The 27175-nt window shown below is 41.8% G+C and overlaps 1 protein-coding gene across 1 annotated transcript in view; it reads right to left on the bottom strand.

Annotated features, from left to right (window-relative positions):
- LOC137420765 (neogenin) overlaps positions 1–27175 on the bottom strand; it is a 594601-nt gene that overhangs the window by 27951 nt on the left and 539475 nt on the right. The window contains exons 23-26 of the mRNA XM_078772332.1: positions 25612–25838; positions 22896–22985; positions 13058–13252; positions 3988–4124 (exon numbers count right to left, since the gene is read on the bottom strand). Coding sequence (XP_078628458.1) covers positions 3988–4124; positions 13058–13252; positions 22896–22985; positions 25612–25838 — 649 coding nt within the window. The remainder of the gene's footprint in view (positions 1–3987; positions 4125–13057; positions 13253–22895; positions 22986–25611; positions 25839–27175) is intronic.

Below are 27175 nucleotides of genomic sequence, written 5' to 3'. Positions count from 1 at the left end.
ATATATAATATGCATTACGTTGGTTGACATTTACAACACATCTTCAATTGCAGAGAGGAAAAACTCGGCACGACAATCAACAGTGTACAGTGCGATCAAACAAGAGACTTGAGAAAGCTTTGGATGTGGCGAACTGCTTCTTCAGGATAATGCTCCAATTCATAAATTCCACAAGCATAGGTATAAGGGATTGAGAAAAGGCACCCATTTTCACATCAAACATTGATGGTGACCAATATGCCTGGGAAATACCAAAAAGAGGCGAAGGTTGTTGCACCTGAAAACAGAATGTGTGGATGAGGTCGATAGTAGCCATTCTGAAATTGGTGAGACTCATTGTCAAAGAAGAGGAATGAGTGGGCGGTGCAAACTGTCACAGTTAAAGATGGTTGAACTGATAAACCAGAAATTGATGGCCCAAGTCTCCTCAGTCGATGGAGTTTATCTCAGGCCTGAACAGATTCATGATAAGGAGAAGTTTAAAAGAAAAAGCTTTCAGTTGAGTGAAAATGAGGTTCAAGCTTATATTTTCACTTTTGGTGACACCAACCGTCATTACACTGAGAAATGAGAGTGAGAGATTACCCAGTGAACATTTTTTTCCGTTTTTGCCACTAAACTTGCACTAAAATATCGATTCTTCAATCAATTTGAAACTAGATGTTTAATGTAGTGCAGACCGAGTTTGAGAAAACTTTGACTTATTCAAGTGAAATGCAAGTGACTCAAGTCGATTTCACCGGACAAGTGAGCAATGAACCTTGACCAGGAACGAGTCGGTTTGTGGGGTGAAATTAGAAACATCCCAAAACATACTGAGATTGATTGTAATCTACCACAAAATTATCATGGCCTGACTTTCCTCATTTATTAACGATATGATATCGCACACTGAGGCCCACTGAGTAGTCCTAAATGGACAAGTTTTCTGCAATTGTGCATTTTACAGGTAATTGAGTCAAACAGGTCCAAATTGTATTCTTTGGGGCAAAGAATCCTTGTTTTTTTAAATATTTATCCTCAATGTTTACATTGAGCCATGAGGAAATGCTGATTGAGCCGACAACATATTAAACATATTAAATGTTGGTATGCACAGAATCACCTGCTGTGTCACTATTAGGATAATTTGTCAGGCCACCAGACTTGGCCGAGTACTTTTGGGAAGCAATACTATGAAATGTTACAATTGTGATGGGTGTGGCTGAAAAGGTAAAGGATTGATTACCATTTCTATTATTACCTAGGATCCTGGGTTCGAATCCCGGTCAATCGCTGAATTAACGCCAGGGGGGTTGACTCAGCCTGTCATCCTTCCGAGGTCGGCTAATTGAGTACCAGTTCACTGGTAATTCCCTGCTTGTCGTTAAAGGCGGCAAAAAGGGTTGGCGTCAGGAAGGGCATCCGGCCGTAAAACATTGCTTCAAAAAGGGGACCGAAAAACAACAACAACCACGGTCCCCGAAAAAGGCCAACCCCCGCTTGCGGGGAAAAATGGCCTCTAAAGGTGGTTTTTTCTGGGATGACAGGGTAGCTCAAAGGTAGCATATTGTCGTTCAACTGTCTAGTTCAAACCTATGGAACCTTTAAGGTTCAGTACTTGACAATTATGTGCAATTGCAGAAGAAAAGGCTGATACAAACCAAGGATAAAGCACAAAGTGATGATTTTATAAAGGTACCAAGAGAGCGAAAAATATTAATATACACCTGGATGTTGGGCTAGCGGCTAGGGTGCCGGCTTAGGATCCCAGGATCCTGGGTTCGAATCCCGGTCGATCGCTGAATTAACGCCAGGGGGGTTGACTCAGCCTGTCATTCTTCCGAGGTCGGCTAATTGAGTACCAGTTCACTGGTAATTCCCTGTTTGTCGTTAAAAAAGAAAAAAAGAAAAAAAAGGTGACAAAAAGGGTTGGCGGCAGGAATGGCATCCGGCTGTAAAACATTGCTTCAAAAAGGGGACCAACAAAAACAACAACAACAACCACGGTGCCCGAAAAAGGCCAACCCCCGCTTTGCGGGGAAAAATGGCCTCTAAAGGTGGTAACACCCTAACTTAGGTCCCGTCTCCCCATTCCCTGGAGTTGAGGGTGGTAAGGCTCCAACTTTATATTACGCCCATGGGGATCCCGAGAATGTATGCAAAATTTCACAGAAATTGGCCAAGCATTTTTGTATATTGAAATCAGAGACCATTTAGAGTAAAATCAAAATACCAAAAACAATAAATTCTAATACTGCATTAGAAACGAAAATTGCAAACAATAATTAGAAAATGAACATAATGGAAGAGATTTGCTATCTCTACATACATGAAACATGCATCCAGAGTTAGTTCACTTCTAAAAATATTATAGTTCATCCAAACACAAAACAACCATTACAATTACACACATAAAGGACAAACATAATGGTATGAGTGAGCACCTCCCCTGAGTGCATTCTAGTTATTTTATTTATTTATTTATTTTTGTATACAGAGTCGAGGCTCGTGTAAGAGCTAGCACATTACACACGAAAACATGCACGGACCCATAAAACACACAATAAATAAAGGGAGCGGGAGACAAGAGGGGGAGAGAGAGGAAAGCATACAAGCACAACAACAGCAGATAATAGGGACGTCGGTAGTTCTGTGGAAGGAAGAGGGCCAGTGGATGTGGGACGAGGGGGGTGGGGTGGGAGAGGTACACGGTTTCAAGCAAATGAACACTACTGCCGATTAAAGAAAAGAAGTTGGAGAATGAAAGAGGTGGATCTGGGGTGTTTTAACAGGGGTAGAAAAGATCAAGGTTTTGGATGGGGGAAGATAAGAGATGGTGGTGAACAGCTGTTTTTAAGACCTGGAGGGAGGAGTGGGATTGAAGAGAGTGAGGGAGTTTGTTCCAGAGGCAGGAGGAATGAAAGAGTGAAGGTGAGCAGAGAGTCTTGATTTTAACAGTTTCACCAGAAGAGGGTTGCTGGCAGATCTTGTGTCCTGCAGGAAAATTTGGGGGACAGAGCAGGGGGAGCAAGGCCGGAACGAAGTCGGTAGAAGACAGAAATACCACCAACCTGGGGAGAGAAGGAGAGAGAGAGAAGGAGAGAGAGAGAGAAGGAGAGAGAGAGAGAGAAGGAGAGAGAGAGAGAAGGAGAGAGAGAGAGAAGGAGAGAGAGAGAGAAGGAGAGAGAGAGAGAAGGAGAGAGAGAGAAGGAGAGAGAGAGAAGGAGAGAGAGAAGGAGAGAGAGAGAAGGAGAGAGAGAGAAGGAGAGAGAGAGAAGGAGAGAGAGAGAAGGAGAGAGAGAGAAGGAGAGAGAGAGAGAGAGAGAGGAGAGAGAGAGAGAGAGAGAGAGTGAAAGAAAGGCCCTCAGAATCAGCTTAATCGTGGGAGATTCCAGTGATTCTGAAAGCTTTGGTTTCAACAGCCTGAAGCGAAGCTAGGTGTGAGGCAGGAGCACCGGCCCAGAGGGGAGAGCAGTATTCCACTGATCTGTGGATTAAAGTTTTGTATGTGGTGAGGAGCTCAGAATTGCCCAGAAAGGACTTCGCACGACGGAGGATGCCCAGTCGGCGACTGGCTTTGGAGGCCAGCTTGGAAATGTGGTTTTCCCAGGAAAGATCATGGCAGATAGTGAGACCCAAAAGCTTGAGTGACAGAACTTATTCGATAGGATTGTTGAGAAAGTATATGGGAGGGTTGACCAGACGGTCTTTTCAGAAAGACAAAGTGAGAGTGTGAGATTTTGTCAGGATTGAAAGACATGTTCCACTTGTTTGACCAGTCTCTGATTTTATCCAGGTCTGCAGAGAGTGAGGAGGATGCTACCTGCCTATCTGAGGGTTGAGATATGGAGGAGCAGAGAGTGGAGTCATCAAATTTTCTTGTTTGTTGTGTGTTTGTTTGTGAGTTTGTACATATCAACGTGGTTATGATGTTAAGTAGTACATACTTACAGATCATCATGGTGCATATGGCTCAAGGTGCTTATGTATAAGAGTGAAACTCACATCATCTGCATCACCCATCATCTGCTTGGCTTCGGGGAGCTCTGGGGCGCTTGGCACAGTTACAGGCAGTGGGGTACGGGACCAGCCCTGTGGGCCCAGTGAAGCCGTTTTGGTACCAGTTGGGACTGTGGAGGTACCTAGGTGGAATGCAGGGAGGCGACATGACGATAGTTTCATTTATTGAGGCTAATGTTTATGTCTTAATCAACTGTGCATTGACTTGGCCATTCTTCCATGAAATCCAATTATTTATATCTCTTAGCCTTGATCTTTGTTCAATAAAGTAATTTTCCCAGTTACCATGATAGCTAATTGTGCCCATTATAACCATAACATACACATACGAGGGGCATTCAAAAAGTTCATAGAGTGAAATACTGAAAATAGAATCTATAGTGTAAATATTTTCATGTATTTTCTTGTGTTTGTGTGTTTGTTTGTGAGTTTGTACATTATTCTTTCAAAGGCGAACCATGGCATATAGTGGCCCCAAATTTTGGGTAGAGGTACTTCATAATCTGGGTGACGTTTTAAACTACCACATGTTGGCCTTGGTGTCCCTTTTGAGGCCACTATAAAGTGTATATTGGGATGTGGTGTGAGGCAGTGCTGCTACCGGCCCGCAGGCAGAAGGCAACCACCATGAGGTCAATAACATCATTGCTCTTCAATGCCCAACACGTCCTGAAACCACCGCCGGGAAAAGCTCACCTCTCACCACCCCCCCCCCCCCCTCCCGGGTAGTGGCGTATAGCCCCCGCTAGTATGTGTGTGTGTGTGTATGTGTATATATATATATATATATATATATATATATATATATATTACATTACACTTCTGAGGAGAGGGGGAGTAGCCTGTGACACACGGGAAAGGATTGCGTCATCTCCGAGGAGGACTTGCTAGTTCTGAAGAGAACTGAGAGAGTTCTGAGAAGAATGGAGTATGCTAAGAGGGTGGAGAGCTTTAAGGAGGTCAGCCTGCCAGCCTGCCTTGGCCCTGGAGCTGTTCTCGTCTCCCCCCTTGCCTATTCGTTGTCCTACAGTTTACTCATTGATCTTCCCATCATGTCATCTCATCTCCTCATCGCCTTAACCCCTGCTTGGGGCCGCTCATCGCCCCTACCATCCTCCCTTGCATTCTGGGGTTTGTGAGTTTGGGTTTGCCACAGCTGAGTCCCCGGTTTTGTCCCTTTCCCCATTTGTGATCGTCTCCGGTGTGAGGCTCCTTAGATTCCTTTAGATTTCCTTTACCTCATTGTTTACCTCATTGTATATACTGTAGTTATTGTTGAATTCATCTTCTCCAGTTATTTTATTTTGTTCAAGAATAAACCCGTTTGGTTTTAAAAGAGATAAGGAGCCTCATGTTTCTCCTTAGTTCCACGTGAGCATAATAACACCGTAATTGAGCAGAATCTAAGGGAGTTAAAGCCTGTTTGGTCCATCCTTTCAGAAGTAGTGTTAATCACCCTGAACAAGGCGTGGGACAGAAGCAAATTTCAGGCAGACACGCATGGACAGTCCAAGCTCCGCCCTCATCATGACTATCACGTTCCAATAACATGCTGAGAACACCTCACAAAACGGCAATGAAATTAATTTAATTTTCATTATCAATAATTGTGAATGATCTATTTTTATGTTTACAATAATGTTATAATAAATAGCGCACAGTATTTTGTAAATCATACACATTAAATCTTGGTTTGAGCATCAACATGCAGTAAATTGACCTTATAAAACCAGAGATAGGCCAAAAAAGGTGATCAATTTATTTGTATTGTAAACAACTAGGGCATGCCCGTACTATATCTATATCTAAAATTATATCCCCCCCTCTATTTACATGAAATGGTTTGGGTCATGAAATGTTTTGGTTCATTCGCAACGCCAAAGCGAACGGCGAACGCTTTACATAAAATGGTTTGGTTCATGAAATGTTTTGGTCCATTCGCAACGCCAAAGCGAACGGCGAACGGCTTGCGAGTACAGTGACAATCCCCCCGGGGTTTTAATTAGTTTTAAAACATCGTTTAACGCCAACATAGCGCCAACATAGTTTGCAAACGTGAAATAAATGAATACGCTCTCAAATGTGCCATCCGAGGCAGAGTGTGTCCGCCACGTTCGGCACACGCGATAGCTCGCTGCTCTCTGATTGGTTGAATCGTTTTTTGGACATAGCTCGGTAAGTAATTGTCCGATTAATATGAAACCTTGAAAAGGCACATCCTCGGGTCCCCAGCAATATACCTGGCAAGTTTAAAGTATATCGGACCCGTGGTTGTCGAGAAACAGCGGTCACAGACAAACGTACAAACAAACAAACACACAGAGATTACTGGAATTATAGATAGACTAGGGCATTGCCCGTACGTGGGTGCCCGTTCCTTGCCAAAAAAAAAAAAAAACGCTACCCGTACGCTCTACCCCGCCCGTACGCCCGTAAACAAAAAAAACAACGCTCTTCGCTTCCGCCCTTCGCTCTGACTGAATTGGGAGAAATAATGCGCATATGAAATCGAGAAATTATTATTTTCTCCGGAAGAAATCGAATTACGAACCGTACCGTAATGGCGCTCAGCTCGTAACGCGCTCAGCTCCGCTCGTTCTCACATCGGCCACGCCTACGCAACAAAGCGTTCTGTGATTGGCTGCCGGAAGTGAAGTCTTCACTGTCCGGAAGTTCGCAAATCGTCGCAGTTACGATGAATCGTTTTAATTTAATCGCAGTTTGAATTCGTTTTAAAACATAGTTTAACGGCAACATAGTTTTCCAACGTGAAATAAATGAATACGCTCTCAAATGTGCCGTCCGAGGTAGAGTCTGATCGCCACGTTCGGCACACGTGATAGCTCGCTGCTCTCTGATTGGTTGAAGCGTTTTTTGGACATAGCTCGGTAAGTACTTGTCCGATTAATTTAAAACCTTGAAAAGGCACATCCTCGGGTCCCCAGCAATATACCTGGCAAGTTTAAAGTATATCGGACCCGTGGTTGTCGAGAAACAGCGGTCACAGACAAACACACACACAGACACACAGACACACAGACACACAGAGATTGCTGGAATTATAGATAGATGATTGGGAAAACCATCCGAAACTTTAATATCTATTTTTACAATCTGATAATGTGGTTTTATGCAACATCATAATGATGAATAATTTGCATAGTACAAAGATCCTGCAAAGCTGGCTGCCTTGCTTTTGGACAATTAGCAGGCCATTTTATCAAGTTATGAGAGTGCATCAAATAAGTGTTTTTAATGGTAAAAATCGATATTTCTTGTATAGTTTCGAACATTAAGGATCTTTTCATTTGCATTTTCTATAAGCCGTGGATGGATTTGATACGACTACAATCACCTTCTCCACTTCTTAAATCAGAGCCCTTGATGAATCCCCTTTCTCAATTCGCAATCCCTTGTGGACTCCAAAGGCGATTGAACAAAGCACTTCTTCTATTAACCCTTTGAGTACGGGATTTTTTTTGGATAAAAATACCCCTGGTCCGGGATTAATTTGGCATTTTGGTACGGGAATGCAACCACATACTGACGATCTATTTATAGGTATAGTCGATGACATGTAGTAACGTCATCCGCTCACAAAACTTTTTCGCGGGTTGCGGCACTGGACGTCATCCGTACTCAAAGGGTTAAAGAACACACACTAAAGAGCAAAACGTGGAGTGGATTGCAAGGTGAAAAGGGCAGGTTGAACATATTGGCTCCCAAGGCATAAAAGCCTACCACTAGCTTTATGGTTAACAGAGGAGAGTAATTTTTTTTTTTTTGTGGATAACAGCTCAGGGAGTTACCATTTCACCTCAAGGTGTCCTCCGATACCTGCTGTCCAGTTTTGGGCAGCATGTCAAGTTTGCATTCAAATCATGCAGCGATCTTCCGAGCTGGTCTAAACCAGGTTCCAACACTCTTACAAAACAACTAACCACAAACTGCAGGCAAATCACAAACAAAAAAGCAAAAAGTGTCGAAGTTGAACTTGTTGGTAAATTAAGCATTTAAAATAAATTCCATAATGTTGAGCTGCAGAATAAATAAGAATTCAACTAGACCAGACAAAGTGCATTCCATTTAATCCCAGGTGCTTTAGAAAAAGAGGAGGAAAGAAAATAGTTGTTCAAACCCATTTCCCCTTTGATTGTCAACATGAGCAACTGACACAGTTGATTCTCTAATAGTTCAACGCTTGGTGAGCAGCATTTTGGATGAGCTGCTGTGTGAGGTTTGATCTCTATCAAATAAGACGGTGCAGTGTCTGCTATTGGGTTGGGGGTAGTAGCGGTGATGGGGTGGCCGGGACTGAAAGACACGATGTTTGTACTGCTCCCGTATTTCATAAAGGTAAAATAAGCAAAGGCCCATCTTGGGAAATCAAGATGAGAGGAAGAAGCGCTTTGCAAAGGTGAACTTCGGTAATACAACATGGAGTGCTGCAAGGATTGTGAATGACATTTCTTCAATCAAAATGTTTTCAGGTCACAGATGTGCCTTTAATAAGTCCAAGTTGTTTGATAGTACAATGGAAAACTCATCTTCATCGTGAAGGCCAGTGTTCGTTCTGCTTCAGCAGACAAATAGAACAATGGAGACAATCAACAAAATGCTGATTGAAGTAAGCTAACATTTAATCATAATACACCAATCCATTTCTCTGGGAGTCCTGTGTACAATTTTTTTTTTCTTTTCTATGCAAGATCGAGGCTCGTGAAAGAGCTAACATTAATCACACAAAAAGTCAAACCGACACATAAAACATATAATAAGGGGAGCGGTAGACAAGATGGGGAGAGAGGGGGAAGGACACAAACACAACATTTGAGAGCAGGGACATCGAGAGAACTGTGGGAGGGAGAGGGCTTGGGGGGAGGTGGGAGAGATATAAAACATATGAACACTGCAAGGACTTCCAGGAAAGAAGTTGGAATTTCAAAAAAGTGGATCTGGGGTGAAAATTAGCAGGGGGTAGAAAAGATCAAGGTTATGGATGGGGGAAGATAAGAGATGGTGGTGAACAGCTGTTTTAAGGAGCTGGAGGGAGGAGCGGGATTGAAGGGAGTGAGGGAGTTTGTTCCAGAGGCGGGAGAAGGGGGGAATAAAAGAGTGAAGGTGAGCAGAGAGTCTCGATTTTGGCAGTTTAACCATAAGAGGGTTGCTGGCAGATCTTGTGCGACCAGTAGGAATATTTAGGGGACAGAGCACAGAGAGAGCTGGGGGAGCAAGGCCAGAGAGGAGTCGGTAGAATAAGGAGTTTAATCAATTTGGAAAAATATCGATACAAAAAGTTAAAGGGAGTTTTCAACTAAAATTTTTTACAATCTAAGATCTATCAATTTTGCACTTGACATCATTTTCTGATAAAAAAATGTACAGTTGAAAATGTCTGTCGATCAATTCGTTCTTTTACAGTGACTCAAGTGCTTTGGTTTATCGGACAGTTAAGTTATTGGATGTAAAATTAAACTTACAAATGTTACTGTTATCCATGGGAATAAAGACATGATCAGCAAAACACTATTGTTTTTTGATCTGATATGAAAATCATTCTGATCCATATTGCAATGGTAAATCCTATACCAAAGCAATCTCATTCACTGTTCCTCGTCTTAGTAAAAATACTTTTTGAGATCTAAGGTACAAAGGAAACTTTATAATTTCCCCTCGTGCATTATCTGTCAGTTACATAGCCCAACTGCTCATCGGTGGAACAACATTTAGTTCAATGAAAACCCATGTGGATTTGTGCTACAGATGCAGAACATCACAAATCAGACTATCCGGAAACTCAATTAGTGAAGAACCTAAAACTCAATCCTAACTTTTGAACATCAGAAGCCAGTCTATTCTCAACGAAACCAGCTTTTCTCATTGGATCTGCAATCTCGGATGCCAGGAGCAAAAATTGTGATATAACACGATTTGTGATGGTCTCTCAGCAGCTACCCAAACTTACGGTAAGATTCACGAGGTGCCAATGGGAGTTTCAGATTTAAGCTTCCATAAAACGAAGACCCAGTAAAAGCACAAAGCAATTACGAGTGCAAGAAACGAGTCAGCAAGAAATCGTCTTGTCAAATGAAAAGTTGCTTTTTACTTTCTTAAGAGTCCTGTCTATCCAGTTATTTTACAAAGGTACAAACGTTAACAAATATTTTCATTAGAAATTCCTTTTTGCTGTATAGTATAGCAGATTGAAATAGCTTCGCAGAAACCTCATTACACTCCAAATCAGACAAATGAGAAATTTTATTTTCACTTCCATCCGTATATGAAAAGGAATGCACCATTAAGTTGCAAATGGAACTTCGGTGAATTTCTGTCGGAATAGCCATGCCTCGTCTACAGTTGGCTGAAACCCAAACGTGAAAACACGTGTGCTATATTAGGTGTCCCTTGATGAATACCTCTGGCCGGTGAGCAGAACAGCTGAACAGACTCATACTGCATCAACCCTTTTTAACTCTTGCTTGTAAATGATCTTATCAAATACTTTACCCTACCTTCTCCAAACGTATGTATGCGTTTTTATTTTTGTTCTTTTATTTTTTTGTAAACCTAGTCTCGGCTTGTATGAGAGCTAACATGTAGAATATAAAATAAAGGGAGCGGGAGGCAAGAAGGGGAGAGAGAGGGCAGCACAACAATAGTAGGGAACAGGGACATTGGGAGATCTGTGGAAGAGAGAGGGCTGGGGCGGGTTACACGGGATAAACAAGATGGACACTAAAGGTGATTTCAGGAAAGAAAACAGAGAATTTGAAGGAGATGGATTTGGGGAGAATTAACAGGAATAGAAAAGATCAATGTTTTGGATGGGGGAAGATAAGAGATGGTGGTGAACAGCTGTTTTGAAGACCTGGATGGAGGAGTGGGATTGAAGAGACTTTGGGAGTTTGTTCCAGAGGCGAGAAAAAAGAGAAACGAAAGACTGAAGGTGAGCAGAGAGTCTTGATTTTGGCAGTTTCACCAGAAGAGGGTTGCTGGCAGATCTTGTGCATCCTGTCGGAATATTTTGGGGACAGAGCACAGACAGAGCTGGGGGTGCTGGGCCGGAGAGGAGTCGGTCGAAGACAGAAAGACCACCAATCTTCCTGCGGTGAGCGAGTGAAATGCCCACAGAATCAGCTTCATCTCTGGAGATAGCAATGATTCTAAGAGCCTTTTTGTCTCTTGTAGATCAGCACGGGTTCGTTGGAGTACAGTGGTAGCCTGTGAAGACACTGGACTGGGCCTACCAGATTATGTGGGGAAAATTTCTAGTTTAAGGTAGCAGTATACAGGATTTGGATTCTAAGCTTCAGAAAGTAGAGATAATTTCAGAACATCCTCATCACTGTCGGTTTTATTAATGGGAAAAGAGGTTATCATTTAAAAAAGCAGTTGGCTTGTTAAAAATCTTCATGATCGGAGATAATCTGATAACCTGTCTGCTCCACCTGGTCTGTTCTCCATGTGATGCTAGTACACACAATGTGGTTGCCAATTTTTTGTTATGTTGAAGGCTCCAGTAATGACGATATAGTCCTCATCGAGGCCTTAAGTAAAACAGAGAGAGAGAATGTAAAGGTGAAGAGTGAAAATGAGTAAGAAAAGTGTATTATGTTTGTTTGTGAGAAAGAGAGGTTGAAGCTAGCCCGGTAACTATAGTTTGAGTGAGACAGAAAGTAAGACCAGCAATCCCGACACGGAGAGTGTAAGATGGTTCCGCGCAACACTTTAGCGCTCCTAAGTCAGAACGATAGTACTACCCTGAGCGGTTGCTGTCTATACAACCTACTACCTAAAAAACCGGTCCAACCAGATGGGTGTTTTTTTAAGAGATGCCATCTCCTTAATGGATGGCCGTTAGCTCACGAACGAAGGGAGCTCATCCATCCTTTAACAGGTATTGTTTTTAGTTCTGCAGGGTGTCACAGTCACCCTCCCCACTTCCAGTCACAGTAGTCGATTTAGTCACCGACTACCCGACCATGCGGCAGATAGCACCGGGTTACATGTTACTGGTGGCAGTCAAGAAACCGACCAGACAAATTATTCCATTCCCTTGATTACAGGTTATTGTTAATGACTATTGATGTTACCCCTCCCTTGTACTTATACTTATACTTATACTTTTGATTTTTATTTATCTGAAAAAAGAAAATTTGAACCAGGCTACAGTAATAATGATAATAATAATAATAGTAAAGGTGGGTTTTCACGGACACGCGAATGGTTTGAAATTTCCGCCGAACAAAAAACGACTCCTGCGAACAATTGACGACGCTTCCGAACCCCCGCGCATGTTTGGCGAACTTATGGAGCCTAAAATACGAATGTTGGACTTTGCCATTTTTTCGACATTCGCATCCTTCGCAAACCGTTCGTGTGTCCGTGAAAACCCACCTTTAGTTGTTGATTCCATGCCTAATAGTGCTAAGCTAATGTTCTGTCGCATAAACGGGTCTGACTAATGTTAGCCATCGTGCCAGGAGCTTTTGCCACTACTGATGATTGCTGAATATCAGGGGCCGAACATGTCGGCGCATCGCACAGGAGGAAAGAGCAGGAAAATGCCTCTGTAGTTTTTTTTGTATACATAGTCGAGGCTCCTGGAAGAACTAGCAACTGAACGGATCAGCATGTAACGGAGAAAATCAGGATGCAAAACACACATGCATGGGGTGGACAAGATGGACACAGAAGGAAACTCCAAGCAGGGAAAACTGGAAAATTCAAAGAAGGAGGGATTTTGGTTTGGGTTAACGAGGGTAGAAAAGATCATGGCTTTGGCTTGGGGCAATTTGAGATGGTGGTGAACAGCTGTCTTGAAGTCCTGGAGGGAAGAATGAGATTGAAGAGGATGTGGAAGTTGATTCCACTGGCATTTTAAAAAGAATGAAAATAATTTGAATTCATCAATCATTCTTTGTACAAGCATGATCATGTACCTGCTATTTTAATGGCATTTACAAACAACTCTTCTGATTTAAAATAACTTTGATGTGAAAAGGCTTTGCATTGAGAAAAAACAACCTTTGTGAAATTATTTTTCGGGCGTTACCTGGTATTGTGAGTAACGGAGTGGTGGAAACGTCGAGAGGACTCGCCAAGGTGCTCGGGGTGGCGAAGCTGCTAAGGGTTGCGGAGGGCCGCATCAGGCCAAGTGAGTGTGTACGAGTGCGCTCGTCTTCGCGCACCACCTCGTGCTCGCCCACCACCACGCTCTCTTCAACCCCACGTGTGGCGTGCAATGTATCTGTGAGACAGGAGGATAGCCCATGCACTTTACTCCATTACTCGTTGCACTGAAAGAAGGATAAAGGTCATTGTTGAATTAGATTATGATTGAATTCTGTACGACAGAGTGGTTTAAAAGCCAAAGTACTTTGCAATACTTCTTTCACTTTACAGTTTTCCTGTGATGTTATAAGGAGATGTGTCTGACACTTTTATAGAGACTCACAAAGCTTTCTGATCCACAATGGCATTTTCAATAACAGCAACAGTGTTAAAATCAAACAGAAATTGAACAACTTTAATAACCATGGAAGCTTACAACACCATTCTTTCACCAGACACAGCCTAACAGGCAGCAAGCCCGTTCTAGAGCAGTATAATTCGATTTAGATTTGTTGTCATGCAAAACTACTCATGATTATGCAAATACAACTCAGTAGAGATGAGCCTCAGATAATTGCAAACCAAAGGATGAACCAAAAAGCAATAATGCATAGGTGCGGTCATGAAACGATGATAAGCGATGTTCCTGACAATATTATTGCTGTGCATTTTTGCAATGTTGGCCAAACACGTGCATCGATTTGGAATCTAAAAAATATACAGAACATGTGGTCATTATTTTCAGGAAGCACCAACGCATATAAGATGTAAAGATAAGAAGTGCTACTGCGTGAAGCCTCGTTGCATTGCCCTCACTGGAAAGTTCAAGTCCCATGGCTGCTCATTGGAAATATCCACACTCTGCAGTGGAGTAGTGACCCATCCCCCAAATTTGGTCTTAGCCACAGAAACGTTCACCATTTGCCATGAATGGCCTCTACCACCACCACCATCACTTTGTGAACGAATATGGGCAATACCTCCTTCAACACACTGTGTTAATTAACTGTTGTTAGAATACAAAATTAACTTAACAAGCATTCTGAGTATTGCGCTGCAATACATGTCCCCTACCAAAGTTCAAAGTGCCATAACTTTGTCAAAAATGATCGAATATGCAAATTTATGCACGGTTGATGCCTGTTTTCAAACTTGATCTGAGGTATGCTGAGACACGTGTGTCACGCCTCGCCTCGTTGATAAGCCCGCAAGGTCGCTCCGTGGAGCGGCCTGCACGTATTGCACTGTGTGAATTATATAAATTATTACCAACTCACGGTCTGAGGTACTAGCGATTCAAGAGATATCCATTTTTTTATGGCACATTGGAGAAGCCAATGCAAGGTTTCTTCTTCCTCAGCTTGTCACAACCCTGTCAAATGCGATCGAGTTAAAAAAGTCAGGATTTGACCAAATCTGTTTTATTCGTTTGTTAATATACCTCAGCTATTGACAAATCTTAAATTAGAATTTTATTTGAGGTTAAAATGACCGCGACAGGTCGTGTCCAACGATGCTTTCAGTCTGTACATGTGATAAATAATTAAATCCGCACACTTGACGCCTCTTCTTCTTCACGCAATAACAACTTCTAGCTTCCAGACCGTACATCCAATCATGTTGAAAGTTTGCACACTTGTTACTCTTCATGACTTCTACTATAGTATGACGTTTCACGTCGATCATTAAAGCGATTCAAGAGATGTCCATTTAAAAAATATTTTTGATTAAATTAACGATATCTGCCAAAGCACGTGAGCTATCACAAATTCCAAAAGGACATTTTAGTAGACTGACATGCGGAACAGATCTGTGAAGTTTTCCCTCGATTGGATCAAAAATGAGGGAGGGGCTCGGTTTTAAAGGTTCATGCTTAAAAACGTCATAACTCTGAAACCATGTGACACATGACGCCATGCTCGCTGACTTTTTTGTTTGTCATGGGTATGCGATTATGCCTGCAAAGTTTGGCCTCGATCTGTTCAGCCGTTGCAGAGAAAAAGGGGTTTTCGTGTTTTCACGAAAAACAATATGGCGGCCGAACCACGTGACATGTGACGTCATAATTACCATTAAAATATTCTACAGACCGAGGCCCTCCTATGCGAGTCCCTCCTATGGTGAAAATTTGATCTCAATCGGTCCTATTATTGCAGAGAAAATCTTTTTTAAAGGAAATTAAAACTTAAAATGGCACTGAGTTAAGGATCATCAGAATTATCAGAATTCCCAAAGTTCAAAGTGCCATAACTTTGTCAAAAATGATCGAAACGTCGTGAAGTTTGAACTTGATCTGTAACTTATCATGAGGAAACGATGTGCCAAGTTTGAAATCATTAGCATTAAGCGTTTAGAAAAAAAGTCCGGAAAACTGTTCTTTGCGTGACGGACTGATGGACTGACAGACTGACAGACTGACGGACGGAGGGACGGCGTGCAAACCTATAGTCCCCTCCTGTGTACACCGGTAGGGGACTAATAAAAGACATGTGGAATGGTGGCATTATGGGACAGAAGTTCATCTCAGGGAGATGATTTCTTGCTGAGGATTAAACAAAAGAGAATAGAGCAGAGAAATGACAGTAATCTAAAGTCACGTGCGTTCTCCCACATTACCCTGGACTTTTGGAATGAATTGCCCGAGATTTGTGCAATGTTGGTATTGGAGCAGCATTAAAAACCAAGAAGCAGAATTCAGAATTTTGTCACAAAACTCAAATGTCATTTGATAATGCGCCATAGATTCCATCTTCCTCTTATGTATGGTTTGACGAATGGCAACTCGATAGATTGGTCGCAAGATAATCAACATGAGAAAGGATGCAGGAAAGGGCTGTGAGGCTAGCATGACCAGCGTAGCAATTCAGCGGTTGCACACCACATGACAAAAATGGATGCGCACAACATGGCCAAGATGAATATGGAGATACCTAAAATTCTCAACCATACTCCAACCAAACAACGAAAGTTGCTTTGAAAGCTCGGAACACTAAATCGGCATGGATCGCGTTAACAGAGCACAGGAATGAGCTTCAAAACCCTTAAATACCACTCCTTAGGAGAATATGGGAAAGACAATACAAACATGAAGGTGCCCCAAACACATGGATAATTCAAAGTTAACAAATAAATAACTAACTAAATAATATATATATACATATTATTGCATCTATTTGCAAACTACTGTTCATTTCTGGGTCATGAGATATGTATGTCTGTTGACAATGTGATGGTGCTCATATACAGATTTGCACCCCCATTTCACATGCAACATTCGTGATGAACAAAAATCAGTCATTAAGGTATACATTGAACTCTGCATTACTTATATTAAGTTTCTGAAAAGATATTGATATCAAAATATTTATTTTGAGTACCAGGAAGCAACCTGAGATTGAAAGCACAATGGAGTACATACAGTGCCTTCAAAAGTATTTTCACCCCTTGACTTTTTCACATTTTGTTGTGTTCCAGCCTAAATTAAAATGGGTTAAATTGAGATTTTTTTCGTCACTGATTTACACATAATACCCCATAATGTCAAAGTGGATTTTTTTTTGAAGAAATTTTACACAAAATGAATAAAAAGGAAAAGCTGAAATGTATTGAGTCAATAATTATTCAACCCCTTTGCTATTACACTCTAAATTGAGCTCAGGTGCATCCAATTTCCTTTGATCATCCTTGAGATGTCAACAACTTGATTGGAGTTCACCTGTGGCCAACTAAATTAATTGGACAAGATTTAGAATGAAACACACCTCTCTATATAAGGTTCCACGGTTGACAGTGCATGTCAGAGCAGAAACTCTTCCATGAAGTCCAAGGAACTGTCTGTAGAACTCCGAGATAGAATTGTGAGGAGGCATAGATCAGGGGTAGGGTATAAAACAATTTCTAGAGTGTTGAAAGTTCCCAAGAGCACAGTAAGCTCCATCAATAGGAAATGGAAAGAATATGGATCTACCCAGACATTTCCTAGAGCTGGCTGTCTGAACAAACTGAGCAACCAGGCAAGAAACACTTTGGTCAGTGACATGACCAAGAACCCAAAGACCACTCTGACAGAACTATAGAGTGCCTTGGCTGATATGGCGAACCTGCCGGAAGGACAACAGTCTCTGCAGCACTTCACAAGTCTTGGCTTTATGAGAGAGTGGCCAGCCACTTGTGGGAAAAAGGCACATGACAGCACACCTGGAGTTTGCAAAAAGGCATGTCAAAGACTCTGAGAGCAAAAGGAAAAAGTTTCTGTGGTCTGATGAGATAAAATTTAATTATTTGGCCCAAATACAAAGCGCTACATCTGGCAGAAACTGAGCACAGCTCATCTCCCATCTAACACCATCCCTACCATGAAGCACGGTGGTGGCAGCATCATACTATGGAGATGCTTTTCAGCAGCAGGGACCGAGAGACTTGTAAAGATAGAGGGAACAATGAATGGAGTCAAATGCAGACAAATCTTTGAGGAGAACCTGCTTCAGAGTGCAAAAGACCTTAGATTGTGGTGAAGATTTAAATTCCAACAAGACAATGATCCCAAGTATACAGCCAAAGCAACAGTGGAATGGCTTCAGAACAAGAACATGAAATTCCTTGAGTGGCCCAGCCAAACCCCATACTTGAATCACATTGAGAATGTGTGGAAAGACTTGAAGATTGCTGTTCACGGATGCTCCCCATCAAACTTGACAGAGCTTGAGCAAATGTGCAAGGAAGAATGGGAGAAACTCCCCAGCTCCAGATATGTAAAATGGATACAGACATACCCAAGAAGACTCAAAGCTGTAATTGCTGCCAAATGGACTTCTACGAAGTATTGACTCAGGGGATTGAATACTTATATAAATTAGATGTTATGGTAAATTAGATGTTCAAAAAATTTTGTAAAACTTTGTAAAAACTTCTTTGCACTTTGTCATTATGGGGTATTTTGTGTAGATCGGTGACAATTTTTTAAAAATTTAATCCATGTTAAATTCAGGCTGTAACTCAACAAAATGGGAAAAAATCGTCAAGGGGTGTGAATACTTTCTGAAGGCATTGTATGTAAATGGAATTATATGGATGTACTTGATTGGTTATATTGAACATTATCCTCTTCACTTATATTTATAGATCAGACCCCATTATTGTAGTGGGTACCAGGAAGCAAGTGCCACATCAGGTATTGCTGCATGCATTCTGACCAAGAGGAAATGCCTGCCATACATCAACCTGTCTGTGGTACACAAAACAGTTCTGGCAGCAGCCAAGAACAACTTAAATTTTAAAAAGGCTCTTCTAGCTAAACAGTTGCATAGGCTTCGGTTATTAGTCATGAACTTATCAGAGCTACAGCACCCTACACCTGCCCACCCCGGAAAAGGAACACCCATGGACACGTGATTTGGGTTTGCTGGCCCTCATCAGCGTGGAGCAGAAGGACAAGCCTGAAACACATGCCTGTGGATGTTTCCTCTCTGGGGTGGACTTGTCTATAAAAGTGAGAATTTAATTATCTTCCTGGTATTGGTGACAGTTATCCTATGGAGATGCAGGGGGCTGAAGCTCGGCTAAATTCAGGCCTAATAGGCAGAGAATATGCAACTGTTTAGCTAGCAGAGCCTTTTAAAAAATCATTAAATTAAGGCAGGTGGGAATCGAGGCACCTTTTAATTGGAGGATTCTTTGTTTTGAAAAGAGTCACAGCCAACCAATAGTTTGTGTTAATCACTACTTTATCAATTTAGACAAATAAACAAGAAAGTGCAGACTCTACCTACTTTATCAGCTGAAATTGCAGCTCCAACATTCAGCGACCGTTCTATATCCCATTCCCAACTCATTTCCAGCCACACACCAGGACATATAATTTATTTTATGAGTGCCAGGATAAAGCTGGACCATCATCTTTGAAAGTTTGCTCAATCATGGATCACAAATGACGTGGTCTAATGTTACATGGATGTACTTGAGTAGTTATATTGAACGTTATCCTCTTTACTTACTTCTGGGGAAGGGGCAGGGGCACTGCTTTGCTCTCCATTCCTTTCCTGGATTTGAATCTCGGCCCATTTACAACCTGTCATCCTGGTGTGCCGCAGGCAGGACACGGCATCAATGTGTGGACTGTCCCTCACATGGACGTTAAACTGGGCGTCTCGTCTGCAAGCATTCGTTAGTGGATGTTAAAGAACACACTGAGTCCTTCGTGAAGATAAAGCGAGATATTGCTGGCACCCTGGAGGATAAATTCCAAATTCTTGCCCTAACCTACAGAGGGCGTTGCAACAGCGGCACAACCGCACCTCCAGCAAATGATGCTACTTGCAGCAAGCAATGTGCTGCATACAAAAGAAGAAGAATAATGAAACCATCTCAAACTGGATTTCTGTCATTACCGATCAAGGTTGATGGAACAGAAATACAACAGAGGATAGAAGGATCCAGGATCCAGGATAGAAGGAGTCAGGATCCGTCAGGATCAGGAACAAGACTTCAAATAGGCAGCTGGGTTATCAAGTGAATATAAAATGTATGTTCAACACCTGTCTCCATCACATATTCATAATTAGTATGCTGCAACATGTACACCAATGTTGGCATGCAAACATAATGTGGATCTAGTCATCGGACAAGTTCTGTCCTTGGATACTGTGCCATTATTTAATTCATGAAACAAACAGGGCGAGAAACATTATAGCACCAGATATATCACTAAATAATGACAGATGCACATAGTTTTGCGATCATTTAGACCTTTTACTTTAAAAGTTAGAAGTGGGATGATAGAACTTTAGGTACGACACTCATCCATGAACCATTCGGCAGCCATAACTGAGCAATGTTGAACATTTCGAAGCAGCATACATTAAATTATCATGTTGTCTGTCATTCTACATCTTTCAAGTGTAAAAGTGTCACACATGTGTGAGTTACATGAAGGGATGAACAGAGAGCATGTGTGCACATGACACTTGTGGAGTAAGATCGGCCTGCGCTGGAAAATTGTTTCATAGTATTGGCCGACCTGCGATATCAAAGAGGAACAGGAGGACCACTGTAATTCGTTAACAGTGTGTTTCCGCAATACACCCAAGCTCATGGAAAGCAGGACAGACATCAATGGAACTCAATATCTCTCTGCAGATGGTGCATGGAGATTGTCGGTGTTATCACATTGAGTTTTGGTGTTTTATAGATGACAATGTATAGAATATGGCTTTACGTCTCATGGCACAGATGCATTAGTTAAATACTTTCATTATATTTGCGTCTGTGGGTAGAAAAAAAACGAGGGGCCTTATTGCACACAGGCAGTGGAGAAACAATGTCTGTTGCAGTGTTTTATTTTCAGGTCGGAGTACTGTATGTAATCTACCATATAAACACAATGTCAGTTTGTGTGTTTGTGTGTTTGACTGATGTATGTCTCCCTTCATAAGGATGATTTGAGTCGGGTTTTAAAGGCCCCAATCTTTTTTATCCTCAAAAATAGACTATAGTGTTCCCACTACTGTCTATTTTTGAGGATAAAACAAACTCGAAAAACATTTTCCATAAAAGAGTAATTATGTCTCTTCTATTGGAATTGTAGACGGTGGCTTGCAAGCTGAGCCTCAAGGGCGGTGAACAGGTGTTTTTTTAATATAACAATAAATACAAGGTGCAGGGAGGGGAAATTCTCTGCACGTGATGTGCAACGCGCTCAGAGTAAAAGGAGTGTTCATTTGCATACATTTGATGTCTAATAAATAAAGATATAAGCACACCTGACACGAGGCCGAGGCTTCAGATGTTGGCATTCTCACGAGGCTGCACAGTCGATAAACTGTTCCAACCCATCATTTTGACAGGCTTTTATACTAGTTATACATACAGGGCCAATGTACAGGTTATGGATGCGAGGTGGGAAGAGTCAAAACTCTCACCATTTCTCCTTACATAATATGTAGAATATCGACTTTTTTATCGCTTAAGTATATTTATTTCCTGTTTTTCCATAAATTCCCACTGACAACATGCTAGAAATGGCACCACATCTCTTGCAATATTAATTTAAATTACTGTAGCGGTTACCGCTGGATGCACACAATCGCCTTGCACCGGCCTGAACACGGCCAGACGCGCCTCTCCCGGGCATGCCCGGACTTACTGTTCCCGGGCACGCCCGAACCTCCCGGGCACGCCCGGTCTCGTCTTTCCCGGGCATGCCCGCTCTCGCCTTTCCAGGGCTCGCCCAGAGCGTCCGGGCATGCCCGCTATCGCCTTTCCAGGGCTCGCCCAGAGCGTCCGGGCATGCCCGCTATCGCCTTTCCAGGGCTCGCCCAGAGCGTCCGGGCATGCCCGCTATCGCCTTTCCAGTGCTCGTCCAGAGCGCCCGGGCACGCCCAGCCTCGACTTGCCAGGCCGCAGCCAAACATGCCCGGGCAGGTCCAGACTCGCCTTTCCAAGGCTCGCCCTTGACACCCGGGCATGCCCGGTATAGCTTTTGCCGGGCAAACTTCCCGACATAAATGTGTATATATATTGCTGCCCGATAAACGGGCTTTTGTCAGAATACCTGAGCTGTTTTGTTTCAATAAAGCAACTCGGACGAATTCCGTCTTTGGTCGCATCAATTCTTTCGACTCGCGTTGGAGCGCAGCTCCTTCATTACAATGTTTTAAGCTCGGTGCTTTGATATGTGGATCATGGAAAATGCAGCTCGATCAAAATGTATTGATTGCGGGAACAAAAAAGTAAGGGACAGTGATAGTGGCCTTGCTTTGTGTAGTAAACGATCCGTCAAAACTAAAGGTCAAATGTATCTCAGAGCTGGAGTCAATCTTAGATCAGATTCAAGCCTAGACATTTGCTCTCTTTTCTCTTCCTGATGAGATAGTCAAGTCCAAAACATCACTGTCTGAAACTGGTGATGGTAAAAACTCAAATATGGCCTGCCTGTCCCACCGAGCATGAACATTGAAAACAAGCCATTGGGACTGAGCATAATGCTCAAATGTAAAAAGGAAAGGATGGTATTGCAAATTGAGAAAGCAGTATTCCCAATGACTTAACCTAAATTACATGGAAATTTCAAAAATGTCAAAATAACAAAACCTGAAAAGCGAAGCAAAGAGGACTTGGAAGCTGAGGAGTGCCGACGTTGTGCCGATAATAGGCCGAGCAAATGGATTGATAAAGCAGACGCATAATGAGATTTTGAAAGACTTACATGAAAATATTACGACAAATGAACCACATTTGGAGGCTGGCTGGGGTTTAGTGATGATTGTTAAAAGAGCCCTTGGAACAAAGATATAAGTACAGAATATCCTCTGGAGGGTAAAGCGTCAAATCATCACAACCTTGTCCTCGAAACAAGATCCTCGTAAATATAATTAAGGGGACACTTTTGGCCCGAGGAGGATGGATTGGATGGTTATTCAGCCTTTTGTCACCAATTACAGAAGATTGCAACCAACAAATGAAGACAACCAGCAAGTCGACAATGCCTATTTCCACTGCAACAAAGCCCATTCATTGATCACCGGGTGATACTCATGAGAACATCGATATCCAAGTGAGTTTATGGTATAGATAGGGCATTGCAAACAAGATTGGCAAGGAAATGTTCTTCAATTTTGTCCACTAATGAAATGTGCAGGCATTTTAATAGCTCAAAAAAGTCCCAAATATCACTTTTATGGCTTTTTGTTCATTTTGCATTTTATTGTTCTGCACAAAGGTGATTCCGAAAGGGCCGGAGGGTTCTGAATGGCATGGATCTGTATGGTGACTCAGAAACTCACAAACAGGCTGCTGGGGCTCCAACGGAATGATGATGTTGGGTCTCATTGTCTTTCTGCTGCCAACAGAGGCACCTTCATCACCTTCACGATCTGTCGCAATGCAGTCCAAGCAAGATAAAACAAAGACTCAGCGTGGAATCACTCAATATGTAATGTCTATAAAATACTCGTGTCCCAAAAGCTTCATACTAACATGTCAGTGTACATTCTCCAACTACCCATCATTACAGATCTATTTCCCTGTGCTGTCGCCCATAACTAGCATTATCGGAGAATACTCCTGTTAGTGTCAGATAAAGTAGTGAGCCAAAGGTGTCATGAAGTCAAGTCCTAGTACGCTGCTGGTGAAGGTCAAATACATGCTATGGTCTTCACTTCCATTTGCCTTTTTTTTACTGGTCTACATCATTCTGCCTGAGACAGCTCGGTCCAACTTGGTATCGAAGTGCTCGTGGAAACATATTACCTGAGGCATGGGTGCACGCATTTCCTCTTTATTGTCAGTAACAGGTGAATAGGCAGTGTTGCCCCTGAGCGAGTCAATGGGCTTTGCCTGATTTTGTCGAAATGAGATCGTGCTGGCCATCTCTGCTTCGCTGTGGCACGTAATAGGTTCAGATAGCGCTAAGCCGGCCATCACTGGGCGATTTCGCACAGAAAAGCCAATAGCTATTGGAGCAAGGGAACACCACTGAAATCTTTTTTGTGTCTTCTGAATTTTTGGGGAGAAAGTGGTTAATTCAATAGAGATAAATGGGATGTGATTTGGGAAAAATATATATATATATATATAAACATTGGCATTCAGAAATAAAAGCACTGCTGGCTTCTTGTGCGTAAACTGTTACTTTCAGGATTTTATGAATCAAGTACGATCAAATAAACGTTTTTACAATTCCTTGGAAAACAATTCTAACAATTTTTTAAAGAATTCCTTGGAAAAAGAGGTTGGGGTGGCTCGAGGATGTGAGGAGTGGGAAGGACGAGTTAGTTGAGATATTACATTGAATTTCCTTCTTATTCATACAATTTTATTCCTCCTCATTCCTGCACAACTAAAGACCAAATATGTTAGTGATGGAATAGGATTCCGTATTTCGTCCGTCTAATTAATCGGTTTGCTGATATTTTGTTGCAGGCCTTGTGCTTGTTTCTCTGTCCCACGCTAAGCTTGCGTGCACACCGCTTCCTGATAGCATGGACACTCTCTGCCCTTTATCACTATTCGAGTGAGACCAGCAATACCGCTCACTAAGTTTAGCACCTAATAGACTGTGAAGCCTCTGTTAGCATGGAGCCTGATGCGATGAATCCAGAATGTGTTCCCTTTTGTACACACCTGCATAAAGAATACAGAGTACTGGGAACCATGCTTGAAAGTAAATTTGATAACTACTGTCCTGGTTGTGTTATTCAAGTTTGCCATGAATCAACATTCGCAATTGCCAATTCAGAGTGAGAAACAGGGCGACAACACAAAGACCGCTTTATACCTTTTTATAAGGCTTTCCCTGAACAGTGGCAGTGTTTATCTCCCAACAATCTAGTGTTTTAGAAATACTGTACATGTTTTTACAAGAACCACTGAAAAATGCAACTTGACAACCTCCCTCGATTGAACCTTGTGTACACTCCTGTTTCACAGACGTATACATTCAGATTTGTTCAGTTGCAGATCAAAACTCTTTTTTTTTTCTTTTAACATGTGAAGACCGGCCACAAGTCACAATGATCGCCCCATGCAAAGCAAGCAACATGATGAAAGTACAATGTGAACTTTGTTGGCCTGAATGGCCTTTTTCATGACTGCGTCAACTTTTTAAAGGATAATAACACATTAGCAGTCCCCCAGTAATTGCCTACCTTCAAAATGTTGAGCAACTTGTCATTCATAACTTGTTTGATTGATCCTCTCTTTTGTAAAGAGTAATGGGATCATATTAGTGCCTTCACTTCTGGTCCTTTTGAAATACAAGTCTGAGTTGTAAATTTGACGTGCCTCCTTCATTTTACATGATCACCATCAGTTGAGTTAAAATAGGCCATTGGAGGCGCCTTACTTTGTCATGCGTCGGCATCTGAGCTGTTAATAAATATATGTGCATCTCCTTTATCATCAATATCTGAACTTTAAAACTTTGTAAAATGTATATGTCCAAGATATACTATATACTGTATATATATATATATATATATATATATATATATATATATATATATATATATTTTTTTTTTGTGTACAAATCGAGGCTCGTGTAAGAGCTAACATTGATCACAAAAAGACAAACTGACACATGAAACATATGATAAAGGGAGTGGAAGAACAAGTTGGAGAGCAGGGACATCGGGAGATTTGTGGGAGGGAGAGGACTTGGGGGGAGGATGCATGGGAAGGGTGAGGGGGAGGTGGGAGAGGAAAGGTAAAAAACACATGGACACTACTAGATTGCTCTTTAATCTCAAAATTATGTTCTTTGTTAAAGTCCATTACATTGCGAGTTTAGATGGAAATTTGCTCTGAAATGGACGTAAAGGAAATGCACATATCTGAAATAAATTTAGTGAAAAATAAAATCATGAGAGGGAAAGTGAAAGGAGGACTAGGGTGTCGAATAAAGCGGAAGAAGCTATTTGTAGCTCTTGTACCTGCTGAAAAGGCGAGAAAATCGATTCAGAACATAATACCAGCAGGCAAATGTATCGATAATGATCTCACCAAGATAAGAATTTCGGCACACATGGCTGTCCACAGTGCAGGGCTCGATGGAATGGCGCTCTGAGGAACGGCGAGATAGTGGTGTCTCGGTGACAGTTGGCTCGCCGCTTCCCGGTGTCTTCACCAATGTGTGCATTTCCAGCCTTTCATGATGGATCCACAGATCGGGTGGGCTTAGGTCCATGGCGTGGCTCTTCCGTTTGGATGCTGAAGCTGCAGCGCGTTTTCTACAGTGAACAGCAATGCCTAGTCAGTTTAGTGGCTGAACTTTGTGTCCCAATTAACCCGGGAGTGAATAGTTTACAAGGATAACTAGAGAGTTCATAGAACACGATACCCCACGCAGTGTTTAATTATATACTTAAATTGTAACTAAATAATGATTTTAAAGATCGTTTAATAATCCGGAAGTTTAGCTCTACTGAAGCACTCTTATACACCACCATTATACACTGTAATAAGATGACGTTTTGTCGCAGTTTAGGAGATGGAGGCTTTGTTTATCACCATAGAGACAGTGTCAATTAACATCGTGATAGCCATTTCGGCGACCCCTTCTTCATCCTGATACTGCACCCTCTCACATGCCATGCCCACTTCCCAAGGACTGCGCTTGACAGTGCCTACTACATACTACATACATTACCTTATATAACTTCCCCAAGTACTGCAAAACTGGAGGTTCTTGGAAGTATTAATAAGGCAATTTGTATTCTACAGTGTTGAAGTACGTATACAATTCAATTTAAATAAAGGTTTAAATGCATTGATTGTAAAAGTCATATAAATAATTTAATTCAAGCTTTTACTGCCGTTTTACCCAGTGTCTATTACACCACCCTATCTAACACATTAAATTAGTTATTCGTGCCTGTTGTTTGCGTCCTTTATAACGTCCTTAAAAAACAGTAAGTTTCCTGTTTGGAATGATTTTCAATTTTGTTGGGCTGCCAGGCCGGCAGACAGAAAAAAACATCGTCTCACTCCTCTCTGTGCATGTGCAATCGGGACGAATTCAGAGCCAAAGTACGGTAAAACGGCAAACTTTTCTTCCTATTCATGTTCCAATTCGTGTTCAAAATTTAACATTCAATTTAAATAACTTGTTCCCTGATCACAAACTGATAAGACAGACAAGACGGACGGATGGACGGACATGAACAAATTGCTTAACCCCACTATTTGCTTCGTGTGCATGGGGTTAACAATTGATATTTATAGATCATCGAAATAATGTGAATAAAGAGCTGAAGTTATTGGAGTCAAACTTCACAACTAATGGTAACAGCACATTAAATTAAGCGAATGAATTTATTTTTTTTAATGCTATAAAAATATCTTACTGGAATCGTTGGATCATAAAATAAAAGTTCTTCAAAAGGGAAGGCAGTCAATAATATTTTCTTTGACATCAAGCCTGGTGGTGAGAGCGATGCATCTTAACAAATTACAATCATGTAATAATCTTACTATAATTCACCAAATGTCTGTCTGTCTGTCCCCAGGTACCACAAAAACGGCTGAACCGATCGCAACGAAATTTAGGGTGGGTAATCCTGGGACC

This window comes from Myxine glutinosa, chromosome 2 (assembly GCF_964187855.1).
Source record: "Myxine glutinosa chromosome 2, kmMyxGlut1.1, whole genome shotgun sequence".
NCBI classification, from domain to species: Eukaryota; Metazoa; Chordata; class Myxini; order Myxiniformes; family Myxinidae; genus Myxine; species Myxine glutinosa.
The sequence above is the reverse complement of the archived record's forward strand: the minus strand, read 5'-3'. Positions and strand labels throughout refer to the sequence as shown.